This window comes from Lotus japonicus, chromosome 1 (genome assembly GCF_012489685.1).
Source record: "Lotus japonicus ecotype B-129 chromosome 1, LjGifu_v1.2".
Lineage (NCBI taxonomy): Eukaryota > Viridiplantae > Streptophyta > Magnoliopsida > Fabales > Fabaceae > Lotus > Lotus japonicus.
The window spans coordinates 68,948,400-68,963,594 of NC_080041.1; the positions used below are offsets into that span (position 1 = coordinate 68,948,400).

General features: G+C 38.1%; 1 protein-coding gene across 1 annotated transcript; it reads left to right on the top strand.

Moving 5' to 3' along the window:
- Positions 1–33: 33 nt before the first annotated feature.
- Positions 34–15,027, top strand: LOC130743293 (rust resistance kinase Lr10-like). The gene is made up of 4 exons (XM_057595473.1): positions 34–892; positions 6,750–6,782; positions 7,081–7,113; positions 13,664–15,027. Exons 1-4 carry the CDS (start codon positions 100–102, stop codon positions 14,797–14,799), a joined length of 1,995 nt encoding a protein of 664 aa, XP_057451456.1. The 5' UTR covers positions 34–99; the 3' UTR covers positions 14,800–15,027.
- Positions 15,028–15,195: the final 168 nt, after the last annotated feature.

The following is a 15,195-nucleotide window of genomic DNA, read 5'->3' on the forward strand; positions in this document are numbered from 1 at the left end:
GTACTAGCGTGTAAATTACAATTGTGATATTATACTAATATCTATCTATCAATCCTCATTTTTATGGTAGCATTTTCGTAAAGAGATCCCAATAGGAAAATGACACTCATTATTGCTGCTGCATTATCATCAAGGATAAGGCTTGTGCAGGTGGTGTTGGTAATAATAATATTGCTCCTTTTCCTGCACTGTGAAAGTTGTAGCTGCAGCCAGGAACAACAAGTGTGTTCTGGTTCGTGCGGGGTTCACAACATAACACACCCTTTCCGGCTGAAGGACGATCCGAAAGCGTGTGGTGACTCGAGGTACGGTCTAATCTGCGAGGCCAACCAATTGATGTTGTATTTGGGAAGAGGGAAATACAGAGTACAGTCAATTAATTACAACAACTTCACAATACGACTTGTGGATGCCAATCTTCCACACCTTCATTACTTACCAATAACAACAAGTTACTCTTTAGGCCTCTACAATTTCAGTTTCAACTATGATGGACCATATCAACTGTATCAGCAGTCTTGGTACAGTGCCTATAACAGATTGGTAAGTTCTATGTTATATGTGAGCTGTCCGAATGGGGTGGATTTCTCTGGTGGTGTACAAGTTGATGAAGACGGTGCAGCTTGCATCAACAGTTCTTCTTCTTTGGATGGGAAATCTTTCTACCATGTCAATACCACTGACAAAACTCTGGAGATTTTGGGGCTGGGAGATTCGTGTCGTGTAGAGTTTATCTATCTTACATCGTGGCCTGACAACGAAACCAACATTTCATGCACTAAGATTCGTGACATGCTGCTTTATGGCTTTGAACTTTCCTGGATGTACAGTCTTTGTAAAGAGGACGAGTATCTCGGGTTCGATAATAACAACAAGCGTCAATGTAAACAAGGTTAGGTTGATATGTAAGTTTTTATTTACACTCAAATCATGCATCCACAAAGAGAAATATAAGAAGAGAAATTGAGTGGAAAGTATATGATGGAAGAATAAATTGTGTGAATGAATCAAAACACTAGCTAACTCGCCAATAGCTAGTAATAATCTCATCTTCAAGTAAAAAATGGGTTAAATTCTTAACTCGGATATTTTTAACGTTATTAGTTATCCCAGGGTTGTTAATGGTGGATAGCGTAGCGACCAGCTCAAAAAACGCTATAGCGCTATAGCGTGTAGTGCTTGACTGCTACGCTGAAGAAGGAAGAGGAGGAGGAGGAGGAGGGAAAGGGGGAAGAAGGAGGTTGGAGGATGCCGGAGAAATCGTCGGAAGCTTGTTAGTGCTCGTTGGAGGTCGCACACACAGTAGCTAGAGCTCGTCGGAGGTCTCGCGTGTCAAACTTAGAAAAATAGAATGAAAATATTGCCTTGATGCAGAGTAGACAACATAGAGCTAATTTTATAGTGATACAATATTACAAAAAAAGAAGTAATATCTCTCCTTACTATGAGAATAAATTCAGTGATCAGTAACAGATATTCAACAGTTAATCATAGGGTAAATACTCACTTTGGTCACTGGAAGTGGCATGTGCTGTCAACTTGGTCCCTAAACTAAAAAAAATCATCATGCGGTCCTTGAAAGTGTCAAACGTCCTTCAATTTAGTCCTTTTGTCAACAAAAAAAAGAGACGGACTATAGATCAAAAAAATAAGTTCGTCTCTTTTTTTTACAGAATGACTAAATTGAAGGACGTTTGCCACTTTTAGGGATCGCAGGATGAATTTTTTTAGTTTAGTGACCAAGTTGACAGCGTCTGCCACTTTCAGGGATCAAAGTGAGCATTTACCCATTAATCATAATTACATCCTTGGTCAACTACAACAATTAATCTTATTTACAACTCTCTCTCCTAATCAAGAATAATTCTTTGATCAGTAACAACTATTCAATTATTTAGCCAATCAATTCCTTTGACATTCCCCCTCAAATTGATGATGGTAAATCAATGCATGTAGAACACTGTGGCGCTGGCGTGTCAAGGATTTTGTGAAAATGTCAACATTCTGAATAGCAGTTGAGACATGAGGTAGAGTGATAACTTGGCGGTCATAGGCTTCCCGTATAGAGTAGCAAACAACTTCTATGTGCTTTTTCATTCATGGTATACTATATTTTTTGCAATTTGTATGGCACTGGTGTTGTCAGCATGTAGTTGATTTGGTTGTGTTCTGTAAGAATACCACGCAGTCAAACTATCTCAAAGCAAGTATCAGATATGGCGCGATACTCTGCTTCAGTTAATGACTTTGAGACCGAATCTTGTTTCTTGCATTTCCATTAGATTAGAGCATCATCGGAAATGTACACCAACCAATAATGGATTTTGTTGTGTCTGGACATCTGACCCAATTAGCATCACTGTATGCTTGGAGTTAGAATGATGATCTAGTAGGAAAGAATAATCCACGTTTGGAGGTACCAAGGAGGTATCGAGTGATGCGGTTTACTGTTGAAATGTGGAAATGTTGAGGTGATTGCATGAACTTACTAGTTGTGTGGAGAACAAAAGAAATGTCGGGTCCGATGATGGTGAGGTAGATAACACTACCTACCAGCTTGCGATATAAAGCGGGGATTTAAAAATATGCATGGGGGTGTCAACTGAGGTCGCATTGGTGAGGCAAGTTAAATGGATCAACAGGTCTTGAATATACTTGTGCTGATTTAAAAATATGTCTTTGAGCTAATAATGTACCTCTAACCCCAAGAAGTAAGTGAGCTAGCTAAGATCTTTCATGCGAAAAGTTGAATGCAACAATTGTTTCATTGTAGAAATATTCTCTTGATCATAACCTATCACCACAATATCATCCACATAAACTAGGAGTACCACAATACCTTTTGAAGTCCTTTGTAGGAAAAGGGATGGATCATATTGGCTTTGTGTGAAGTAAAATCCAAGGAGTTTGGATCGAAAGTTCTCGAACCATACTCTTGGTGCCTGTTTCAAACCATACAAAGAGCGCTTAAGTTTGCAAGCTGCATTAGGGGAGAGTGTGGGCATACCACTAGGAAGTTTGATAAATTTCTCCTTGAGGTCACCGTGCAAGAACGTATTCTTAACATCTATCTGATGTCATGTCTAGAACTGGGAGGCAGCAATGGCGAGAATAGTGTGCACGTTGTCATCTTTGCGACAGACGCAAAGGTGTCACCATAGTCAACTTCCATATTGTTGCTTATTTCCAATAACAACTAGTCGAGCCTTGCAACAGTCTATGGAGCCTTGCAACAGTCTATCGAGCCTTGAAAAAGAGATATGGTCAAGGTGAGATGAGATGCAAAAAATAATTCTTGAAAGATGACATTTGTAGAGACCCGAATCCGACATTGATTATGATCATTACACAAAACCTTTTTGGTGATCAGAGTATCCAAGAAAAGCACATTCAACAGATTGGGAGGTGAGCTTTGTGCGTTCTTGGGGAGGAAGATAAAGGCAACACACACAAACAAAGGTGCGAAGGTTAGTATATATGAGTGGATGACCAAATAACCGAGTGAAAGTAGTGTCATTGTTCAAACATGGAGAAGGCAAGCGGTTGATGAGATGCACAACAATGGAGAGATCTTCACACCAAATCGAGTTGACTCTAATACCATGTCAAAAACCAATTATCCCAAAAGGTTAAGTTGTTGGTTAAGGGTCATATGAATGTTTTATAGTATATACAAACACGTCCTCTCACGCAAGAGCCTACTTGGGCTTCAAAGCGTGGATAATGCACATGTCCATCTATGATGTGCTTAAATTCCATTTTTTATTAGATAATGAGTGCAGCAAGATTCAAACTCTAGATCGCTCGGTCATAGAGGCTCTGATACTATGTCAAACGCACAAAAATGGAATGAAAATACTATCATAATGGAGAGTAGACAATATAGAGCTAACTTTATAATGATACAAAAAAAAAACAATATTACGAATAAGGAAGTAATATATCACCTAATTGTGGAAATAAATTCCTTGATCAGTAACAACTATTTAACAATTAATCATAATTACATCCTTGGTCAACTACAGCTATATACAACAATTAATCTTATTTACAACTCTCTCTCCCTCTCCTAATCAAGAACAATTATTGATCAGTAACAACTATTCAACTAATTAGCCAATCAATTTCTTTGACATCGTGGTGGACAGGCATCGGCGGCTGCGGCTGGAAATCAAGGTTGAAGAAGGAAGAAAATGAATGGAACGTAGCGTTTGGATGAAACGCAAGGTCTTTTATGAAACACATCGTTTCATTCATTAATACATAAAACTCCAAATGCCGTAAAATGTTTGACCAAATGTTTAAATCTGGGGAAAAGCTAGGGTTTTCCTAGGTTTTCTATCTCCTTCCCTGTCGCGCCGCTATAGTGCTGCTGCTCACGTGAAAATGGTCGCAAATTGCGCGCTACCACTGCTACGCAAAACTCGCACTGCTACAGCCTTCGTCTTCGATCCGCCACGCTTTGCCGCAATGGCGGCAGTGTTGGCGAAGGGCGGTGGTTGTAGTGAAGGGTGTTGGTAGAGTGCTGGAGGTAGGGTGTTGGTGATGGTGGGGTAAGGGTGGTGGAGGCAATTCTAAGAGGGGTGGGTTTGGTTGTGGTTGTAATGGTAGTGTTGTAGGGCGGTGGTTGTGACAATGGTTGTGGCAATAACGACAACAACAGTGCCAGTTGTGAAGGGTGGTGTTTGTGGTAGTAGTGGTGGCAATGGTGGTTGTGGGTGGTGGTAGTAGAGTGGTGGTGGTGGTCGTGGCGATGGCGGGGGTCGAGGAGTTGGTGATGGTGGTGGTGATGGTGGCGATAGTGGTGGCGACAATGTTGTAGATAGGTAGTGACGATGGCGAATGGTGGTGGTGGAAGTGGGTGGTGGTGATTATGGGAATAGAGTTAGTGGTGGTTGATGTGGTGGTGGCGATGGTGGAAATAACGGTGGGAGTGGCGATGGCATTGGCGGCATCGGTTGTGGTGGCATTGGTGGTGATGGTGGTTGTGACAAGTAGGTTATTCGTCACAATATTATCAGGACTTATCCATCGTCTATATTGTGGATTAAATAAGGCTTAATCCTCAAATAGTCCATGTCTTTGTCTCGCCGTCTGATGTAAGTCCATCCCCGAAAAATTTTGTGGAATACGTCCCCATTTTTGCAAAACGTCTGGAGCTAGTCTTCGCCGGAGCACGGCGAAGTGATGAAATGGCATCGTGACTGTGTAAATGAAGCTTATATGACACTAAAAAAATATAAAAAAATTAATATGAAGTAAAAAATAAAAATAAAATTACACATCATAAAATTAAACTAAATTAAATTAAATTAAAAACTCAAATAAACCTCAATTCTAAACCCCTAATTCATCTTCATTAACATGAACATTAATCTTCTTCAACATCATGATTGTTCTTGATATGAATTTTTTTACATTAATCTCATCTTCTTTTTCTTATTCATATTCTTCATAAAATTAAGAATAGTATACAAAATAAAATACCAAAACACCAAATTTAATTCCCCTGATCTTCAATTAAAAAAAAATCCCCTCATCTTCAACATCATAACAGAAACCCAGAAACACAAAAATTAAATCTAGAAAACAAAAAACCCCGACCCCAATCAAATCCCGAACAAAAAACCCATGAGAGTCAGACCCATAAGTGGTGGTGGTGGCCAAGAAACTCAGAAGCAGTGGCGGTGGCCAAGCTGTCAGTGGTGGTGGTTGTGGCCAAGCTGTTATGGGGATTGGGCCAAGAAACGGGAAGAAGCTTTTTCCCAGCAACAAAATCCCCAATCAAACAGGTTATGGTGATTGGCATGATGACAGCGAGCACAACGTCTACGCCATCAATTGGACTCTTGACACAAATTATAGATAATAAAAGTCACCCGTGCAAATGCACGGACAATTCAGCTAGTATATCTCCTAATTGTGGGAATAAATTCTCTGATTAGTAACAACTATTTAACAATTAATCTTTATTACATCCTTGGTCAACTACAACTATATACAACAATTAATCTTATTTACAACTCTCTCTCCTAATCAAGAACAAATCTTTGATAAGTGACAACTATTCAATTAATTAGCAAATCAACTTCTTTGACATTGGGTGAAATGCAGTGTTTGGATGCAATCATGAAACACGGTGTTTGGATGAAACACAAGGTTTTTTATGAAACACATCGTTTCATTAATTGATACAGAAAACCCCAAAATGTCCTAAAATGTTTGACCAAATGTTTAAATCTAGGGGCAATCTAGGATTTTCACCTCAGTTTGCCTAGGTTTTCTATCTGCTTCCCTGTCCCGCCGCTATAGTGCCGCTCCTCACTAGAAAATGACCGCAATTGCGCGCTACCACTGCTTTGCAAAACTTGCGCCGCTACATCCTCCGTCGTTGATCCACCACACTATGCTGTAATGGCGCGCTATTAACACTTATCCCAAAAACTTAAATTGTTAAGTATGAATTATATATATGATTTTATATTATTATTTTTACACCATCTAGAATAGAGTTCAGTAACCCATAAGATAAGTTAGACAACCACCATATATTATCACGGTTTCATTTGACAAGTTCATGTAAATACTTCACATGACAAGACAAATGTTATCAGTGTCTCTCTTTATATCATTAAATACGTTAAACACTCAATATTTAAGTGGTTATCTAAGTTAACAATGAGAGTTATTTAACCACCTTAGTAGACCAATAAGTAGTTTTCTCACTGTTACATGCATGTTTCTTGCAGACAGCATTCCTTGGATTTTAATTGATATATTAGGTACGCACATGCCTTCCCTTATGTCAGTTACCTATATGTTGAACAAAAAATAAAAATAAAGAGTCAATTACCTATTTGCAAAAAAACTAATGTATTATCTGCATTAATTATTTCTTTTATGTTTACCATTTAATATTCAACATTAAAAGACAAATGTTATCAGTGTCTCTCTTTATATCATTAAATACGTTAAACACTCAATATTTAAGTGGTTATCTAAGTTAACAATGAGAGTTATTTAACCACCTTAGTAGACCAATAAGTAGTTTTCTCACTGTTACATGCATGTTTCTTGCAGACAGCATTCCTTGGATTTTAATTGATATATTAGGTACGCACATGCCTTCCCTTATGTCAGTTACCTATATGTTGAACAAAAAATAAAAATAAAGAGTCAATTACCTATTTGCAAAAAAACTAATGTATTATCTGCATTAATTATTTCTTTTATGTTTACCATTTAATATTCAACATTAAAAGAATTTTCATGTTATACAATGACTATGTTTGGCACGCCTAACTGAAAAACTAGCTGAAAGCTGAAAGCTGAAAGCTGAAAAGCTAGCTGATAGCTAAAAAGCTAGCTGAAAGCTAAAAGCTGATAAGCTGAAAAGCTACGTAATTAAAACAAAAGTGTTTGGTAAAACTAGCTGTTGAACAAGCTGAAATTGTAAAATGACATAAAAGGACATACTTGTATAATTCTTTTTATATTTAACATTACTTTATCTTCACATTAATACATATATGATATTAATATTAAAATTATTATAAATATTTTAATTTCACTCAAGTTATTTATCATCTTAAAAATATAATATAATTTTTACTTATTTAATTTTTAATATTTTTATTAAATTAAATAGAATAAAACAAATAATTTGTAATTTGTAATATAAAATTATTTATTTTTTCCAAAATAGTAATTATTTGTGTGTGGGAACGGTGTGCATATGAGACAAGTGTGATAACTGATAAGTAAATAAATTTAGTAAAAAACATATAAGGCTAAACATATAAAGCTTTAAAGCTACTGAAATAAGTTTTTTCACCAAACACTTTTATAGAGCTTTTAAGCTAGTCAAATAAGTTATAAGCTAGCTGAAATGACATGCCAAACATAGCTAATATTTGGGTTTATTCCAATGCCACTACTATTTTTTTGGTACATCGGAAAAATAAATTGCACCCGCCAGGAATCGATCCCTGGATTTCCCCCTACTCAACTCATATGTCCCCCAGCTACTACCACTTGAGTTATCATACGGGAACACTATTATTTAAAGATAGCGAAACATTAATATGGAGAGAAAATCTTAAATGAAAATAATTTAAGAAAATTATTAAAAAACTACAAATTTATTATTAATAACTAATTTTAACTACTTTTTTAATCTAGAGACAAGTCGCCATCTTTTCCCTTATCTTTGGTGCGGTCGCGCCATACAATCAAGCACGATTTTGCTTCTGGAATCATCGTACCAGAAATCGCGCAATTCCAACCTATTTTCTACGCGATCGCGCGAGATGAAGAGATCGTGGGACCTGCTGCGAAATTCTTGACAGGTCGTTGGTAGTAGGGAAGCCATGGTGTGTGTGGGTGAGATAGGCAGGCATAACCATGGTGATTGAGTTGGTGAATGATAAGCTGGCTTCTCAAACCTACGGCACATGGTGAATAATGGAGGTCATAGCACAACAGAAATGGATGAATAGAATCTCTCACTAATCATTCAGTGATTACAAGTATTTATAGATAAGAAGCTAAAGCCTAACTGAATGTGTTAGACCGTAACTAACTCCTACATTTAAGTGGACTAATCTAACTCTATATTACAAGCTAATTCCCTAATACTTCCCCTCACCCCCTCAAGATGGAGCATATATGTTTATGATGCCCATCTTGGATAGGAGAATGTTTAAGACTGATGAAGATACTGTTTGGTTAACAAATCTGCCAACTGTTGTTGTGTTCTAACATGCATGAGTTTGAGCATCCCAATTTGAACTCGCCCTCTTATAGAGTGGCAATCGATATCTATGTATTTCATGTTTTCAGGGAAGATTTGATTGAAGCAATATGAATTGCGGATTGACTATCACATAACACCATTAGCTGTTAAAAAGGAACCTGGAAATCCTTCAAGAGACCAGTAATCCAATGATTCTCACTTGAGATTGCAGCTAGTGCCCTGTACTAAGCCTCAGCTGAGGATCTAGAAACCGTGGCATCTTTTTTTGATTTACAAGAAATCAAAGAGTCCACTCGGAAAACACAAAAACCTGTTGTAGACTTCGAGGTGTCAACGCAATTTCCCCAGTCAGCGTCAATGTATGTTGTTTAAACTGTAGATCTTTTCCTAGTAAAAATCAGTCCTTGTCCTGGAATGCCTTTCAAATATCTCATTGAATGATGAAGAGCATCAAGATGCACTTACGGTAAAAGAGATGTCAGGTCGATATGGTAAGATATAATAATCTTCCAATTAACCTTCGATATTGTATATCATCAGATAGCAAATTTCCAAATTCTGCAGAGTTTAAAATTCAGATCCATTGGCCGTGTTGCTAGTTTTGAATCCAGAAAACCTGTATCCTTTGGCAAGGACGAAGTATAGGATCTTTATGAGAGAGAGAGATTCCTTAGGTTCAATGAGCAACTTCTAGACCCCAAGGAAGTACTTCAGTCTTCCTAAATCCTTCAATTTGAAGATAGACTTCAACAACTGTTTCACATACTCTATCAATTTAATTGATGTTCCAGCTATTATTATGTCATCGACATGAACAAGCAAAGCCACAAAAGAACCACCACTACCCTTTGTAAACAAACAGTAATCATGAAGAGATTGTGTGAAACCATTGGAAATAAGTGTTGTTGAGAACTTAGTGAACCACTACTTGAAGTCTGTTTGAGGCCATATATTGACTTGTTTAATCTACATGCAATAGGCTCCCCCTTAACAGGATATCCTTGTGGAATGTCCATATAAATCTCTTTAAAAAGCTCCCTATTTAGAAAAGCATTATTTATGTCAAATTGGTATAATTCCCACAAAGCTGCCAAAGGGAGCAATAACATGGATGTGGTTATCTTGGCTATAAGGGGAAAAGTGTCCATATATTATATGTCATTCTGTTGAGCAAATCCCTTAGCTCCAAGTCTGGCTTTATGTCTATCAATTAATCCATCAGATTTAAGATTCAACTAATATACTCGTTTACACCCTAGTATATGTTTTCCAATTGGCAAAGGAACCACATTCCATGTCTGTTTGGCTTCCATGGCAGCTAATTCCTCTTTCATGGCATGCTGCCATTCTGGAATCTTGGCAGCCTGGTGACAATAAGTTGGCTCACAATGAGAATATAACTGCATAGAAAATGCCCGATAGTCAAGTGCCAATTTGGAATAGGAAACATAATGCAGATTGGCTATGGACTTGTAACTGAAGCCCAGTTGTAGTCACCCAAATGCCTTGGAGGTCTGATGACTTGAGTGATTCGCCTAAGAGGCATAACAGGTGGATCAGCAACCAAAGGTTGTGGTTCAGCAGACACAAGTTCTATTTCAACTAGTTGTGGTTGAGGTTCATGAGGAGGTGCACGGTTTTGATGTATTTGTTCATATGGGCAGTGGCGGAGGGAGAACTTTGAGTTGGGTGGGGCCAATGTGAGCCAACATGGTTATGCTATTTGAAAATACAAAGAAAATGAGGTAAACAAGTAATTTTATACCACAAATTTCTAAAGACATTGTTAATTAAGGGGATGGCCATGGCAGTGCCAGGCCTCCCCCTGCCTCCGCCACTGCATATGGGGGAACAAAAGATGTGGCCTAAGGCAAGGGAATTTGTACAAAAGTGTTTCGACGTAGACTTCCGACAGTCACACCAAATCGATCATTACACGCCCCCGAGCTCCAGAAGTACATGAGCATGTAAACACCTTCATCGGCTCCCGACCAAACTCTCACACTCAGCAGATTAGATCCTTGTCACTTCACCTTGTTCCGTCACAAGCTTCGCAGCCTAGTAACAGGCGTAGGCATGGAGCTCAAGACCTAGGCCTTGTTCCTGAGGAACCTTTGACCGCTAGATCTCTGGAGACGACAAGAGGTTCAGCGGTCAAGATTCGCCCAAAGACTAGGCACTCGAGCTCGAAACCTCCCTGCTCTCGCCTAGGTACAAAAGACCAGACTCAAACTGAGACAAGTAAACACTCATCTTTCCAAGTCTTAGACGTGCTTGAACTAAGATTGAACTTGTTGTTCAATCCAGTAGGATAGAAGTGCTAATTGAAACACCTATCAACAGTGTCTTTGTCCCATTCGACCACAGAAATTGCAAATCAGCTTATCTTTGTCTTTCTTCACATTTTTGCCTTTGTTCTGTTAGAATTATAAGTTAGAACCATAGGCTTAAGGCAACTGGGTGCGTGTGTTCTTTATTATATACACACTTGTACACTAGTTAATCTATCCAATCTGGGACTTCTTTGAGTCTCCCCTTGGTATTCTCTAATACTCCCCCTTTAAGTGGGACTCCATTTTTCTTCTTCTTCTTGTCTTGGCTTGTACTCGTTCATCCGAGTCTTAGAGGCCTTACGACTTACTTTGTCTGGGCTTGTACTCTAGTGGGAACATCTGTGTTCATCGGACTTGTGCTCCTTCGTCTGAGTCTCAAAGGTCTTCCGAGTATTAGAGGCCTTACGACTTGCTTTGCCTGGGCTTGTACTCTAGCAGGAACATCAGTGGTCATCGGACTTGTGCTCCTTCGTTTGAGTCTCAGAGGCCTTACGACTTTCTTTGACTGGGCATGTACTCTAGCGGGGAACAACGGTGGTAATCAGACTTGTGCTCCTTCGTCTGAGTCTTAGAGACCTTACGGCTTGCGTTGTCTTAAGCTTGAGCTTAACAGAACGTCATTAGGTGTTAGACTTCTATTCTCGAGTTTCGGAGGCCTTGTATTGTATATACATCTTTTTTTTTTCAGAATTTTCATTTTTCTTTGAAATTGCAATTTACGTTTTCAACTTTTTATTTTTTTTAATTTTTTTTTAGCGGAAGTCATGGCTGAGGATTGAAACCAAGTCTAATACCATGTTAGAATTATAAGTCAGAATCACACACCACGACAAAACCTTAGGCTTAAGGCAATGGGTGTGTGTTCTTTATTATATATGCACTTGTACACTAGCTAATCTACCCAATGTAGGACTTATATGAGTCTCCACTTGGTATTCTCTAATATGTTTTGAGCCCCTGAACCATGAGATCCCTTAGCAGCAGACTTCGATCCTTGAGCAGCAATTCGATTGTGAATTTGCTGGTAGTGCGATCTCCCTTTGTTTCTCCTCTTGTAACACTGTGGAGAAGACACGACTCAGGTGGGAGAGGATTCAGAAGCAGAATCTGTCTCTTCACTTTATTAAAACAGTCATTCAATCCCATGAGGAACTGAATTACTTGCTCCTGTTGAAGATAATCCATAAGAACACAATTCCCTCCACAAGTACAATTTTGTTAAGGAAGAAAATCTTGAAGCTCATCCCAATTGATTTCAGCTTCGTGTAGAACTAGCTCACAGAGAGGTTATGTTGCTGTAAAGTCACAAGATCTTTCTTCAATTGAAAAATCCTTGTTCTGTTTGGCTGGTGAACTCGATCTCGAAGGTCTTGCCATATCTCACGAGCAGATTGGCAATACATGATGTTGGAAACGATGTCCTTGGACACCGAATTCAGAATCCACGACATCACAATATTCAGATCATTGCGAATCCAAGCTTATAGATTCAGATCATCATCACCAGGTCTAAGAAAAGTACCATTGATAAATCCTAGGTTATTCTTGATACTGAGAGCAATTGCCAGGAATTGTAATTCTCACCAGTGAGAAGCTGAGAAACCAAAATGAGGCTTGGATTGTCAGAATGGTGTGGGAAAAACAAATTTCTAGTATCTTCCATGATCGAAGATGAAAGAAATCAAGCCCACTCAGAAAACGAAACAGAAACGGCGAAGAACCGAGTCTGAATCGATAAAAAAAGATGAAGAATCGATGAAAATGGAGAGAAGAAGGGAACTAACTCAACGAACAGAGTTCATGGTGCATAAACTTGTTTACTCTCTTGATACCATACTGGAGGTCATACCACAACATAAATGGATGATTAGAATCTCCCATTAACCATTGAGTGATTACACATATTTATAGATAAGAAGCTAAACATAACTGAATGAGTTAGACTGTAACTAATCCCTACCTTGGCAGCTAACGATAACAAATTGCATAACCGAATCAGTTAATCATCTAAATAAGCTAATTTAAGTCTATATTACAAGCTTACTCCCTAATCGTGAAGAAGCATTAATGCAACTTGGCGCGCAGGTTGCATCTAGCTGTAATTATTAATGTTCCATTTTCTCATAAGACTGAACAAGGTACATCAAATGTAACAATATATGAGCAGGACAATTACAAACTTACATGATGGTTTTTAATTAACATGTCAAAAATTTATTGGTGGGGCGGAGAATAATAAAATAATTTAGAGACAGAAGATTTCAATCCACTGCCTTCTTCAACTGTATCTTATATAATGTATGCCCATTTTGTTCTGACTCTGCCGGTACATTTACTTATAGTCATCTTCTTCTCTTCTATCAATCTAAACATACCATAAAATAGAGGGGGGAAATTGATTTTACTTACCTTTAATCTTGAAAATCGAGTGAACAAGTTAGGATGACTATGTTCTTTCATATAAAAAAATCTTTGAAAAAACTCTAAAATCTCGCACTCAAATATAAGGGATATCAAGCTGACTCTCAGATGCTATTTGTATGATTTGTTTTCTACTTTTGTACCATTTTTACAGGCTTCGTTGCTACGATATGCGGTGCCAAATGTGTTCTTGGCGCGCCATGTTTCACTGTGTTATTGATATATAAATGGAGACGGAGGCATTTATCAATGTATGACGGCATTGAAGATTTTTTACGAAGTGACAATAACATCATGCCTATAAGGTACTCTTACAAAGACATCAAGAGTATAACACAGAAGTTCAAGACAAAACTTGGGAATGGAGGCTTTGGTTCTGTCTTCAAAGGAAAACTTCGAAGTGGTCGTCTTGTAGCTGTCAAGGTGTTGGACAAGGCCAAGACAAATGGTCAAGACTTCATCAATGAAGTTGCCACTATTGGTACCATTCACCATGTCAACGTGGTTCAGCTCATCGGTTTTTGCGTGGAGGGATCAAAGCGTGCTCTTATATATGAATTCATGCCAAATGGGTCTCTTGAAAAGTACATCTTTTCTCACGAAGAGAGTTCTTCTTTAAATTGTGAGAAATTGTATGCTATTTCTCTTGGTGTGGCTCGTGGTATAGAATACCTGCATAATGGTTGCAACATGAAAATTCTGCACTTTGACATCAAGCCACATAACATTCTTCTTGATGAGAATTTCAATCCAAAAGTTAGTGATTTTGGACTTGCAAGACTCTGCCCTGCAGATAATAGCATTGTGTCTTTGACTGCGGCGAGAGGAACCATAGGATACATGGCACCAGAGCTCTTTTACAGAAATGTTGGCACTGTCTCCTACAAAGCTGATGTGTATAGCTTTGGGATGTTACTTATGGAGATGGCCGGTAGAAGGAAGAACTTGAATGCATTGGCTGAGGAATCTAGCTTTAGCCAAATATATTTCCCTTTCTGGGTTTATGACCAGTTAAGTGATGGAAGGGAAATCACAATTGAAAATGACACTGATGAGGAAATGAAGATGGCAAAGAAAATGATGATTGTGGCTTTGTGGTGTATACAGACAAAGCCTGGCGATCGTCCTTCAATGGATAAAGTGTTGGAGATGCTTGAAGATCATGAGGAATTACAAATTCCTAAAATGCCTTATCTATATGCACAAGATTTACCAGCAGAGGATGCTAGAGAGGATAGCAACTCAAGGCCATCATCCTCTGATGGAGTGGATACTAATGACAGCACATGATCTGCGTCCATTTTGTTGGCATGCCTTACGTAGGTATATATTATATATGTTGAATGCATTTCTGACATTTTATGAGAAGCATTGTATTTTCTGAGCTAGCAGCAGCAGGTAGTTGAATCAAGTCATAGTTTTAAGTCTCATTATCATTGTATGGTAAAAAATAATGTTAAAAGAGTGCATTTTTGTATTTTTGTCATTTTTGTAAGGTTATAAACCTGTGTTTCTTTATGTGTGTTTGCTAAATTTGTGCGTGATTTCCTTAAAACGTCTGAAATATTGGTTTGTGAAATTTGCTTTTACAAAAGTGATTACACATTTTAATCACAAAAGATACTATTAACTATCAAGTATTTAATTACTATCTATGTAATTATTTTAATAGAAATTATAATTCAT

Coding starts and splice junctions, on each gene's coding strand:
- LOC130743293 (XM_057595473.1), top strand. CDS start 100: ATGACACTCATTATTGCTGCTGCATTATCATCAAGGATAAGGCTTGTG. Junction 893..6,749: donor CAAGCGTCAATGTAAACAAG/GTTAGGTTGATA, acceptor TGTTTCTTGCAG/ACAGCATTCCTTGGATTTTA. Junction 6,783..7,080: donor GATTTTAATTGATATATTAG/GTACGCACATGC, acceptor TGTTTCTTGCAG/ACAGCATTCCTTGGATTTTA.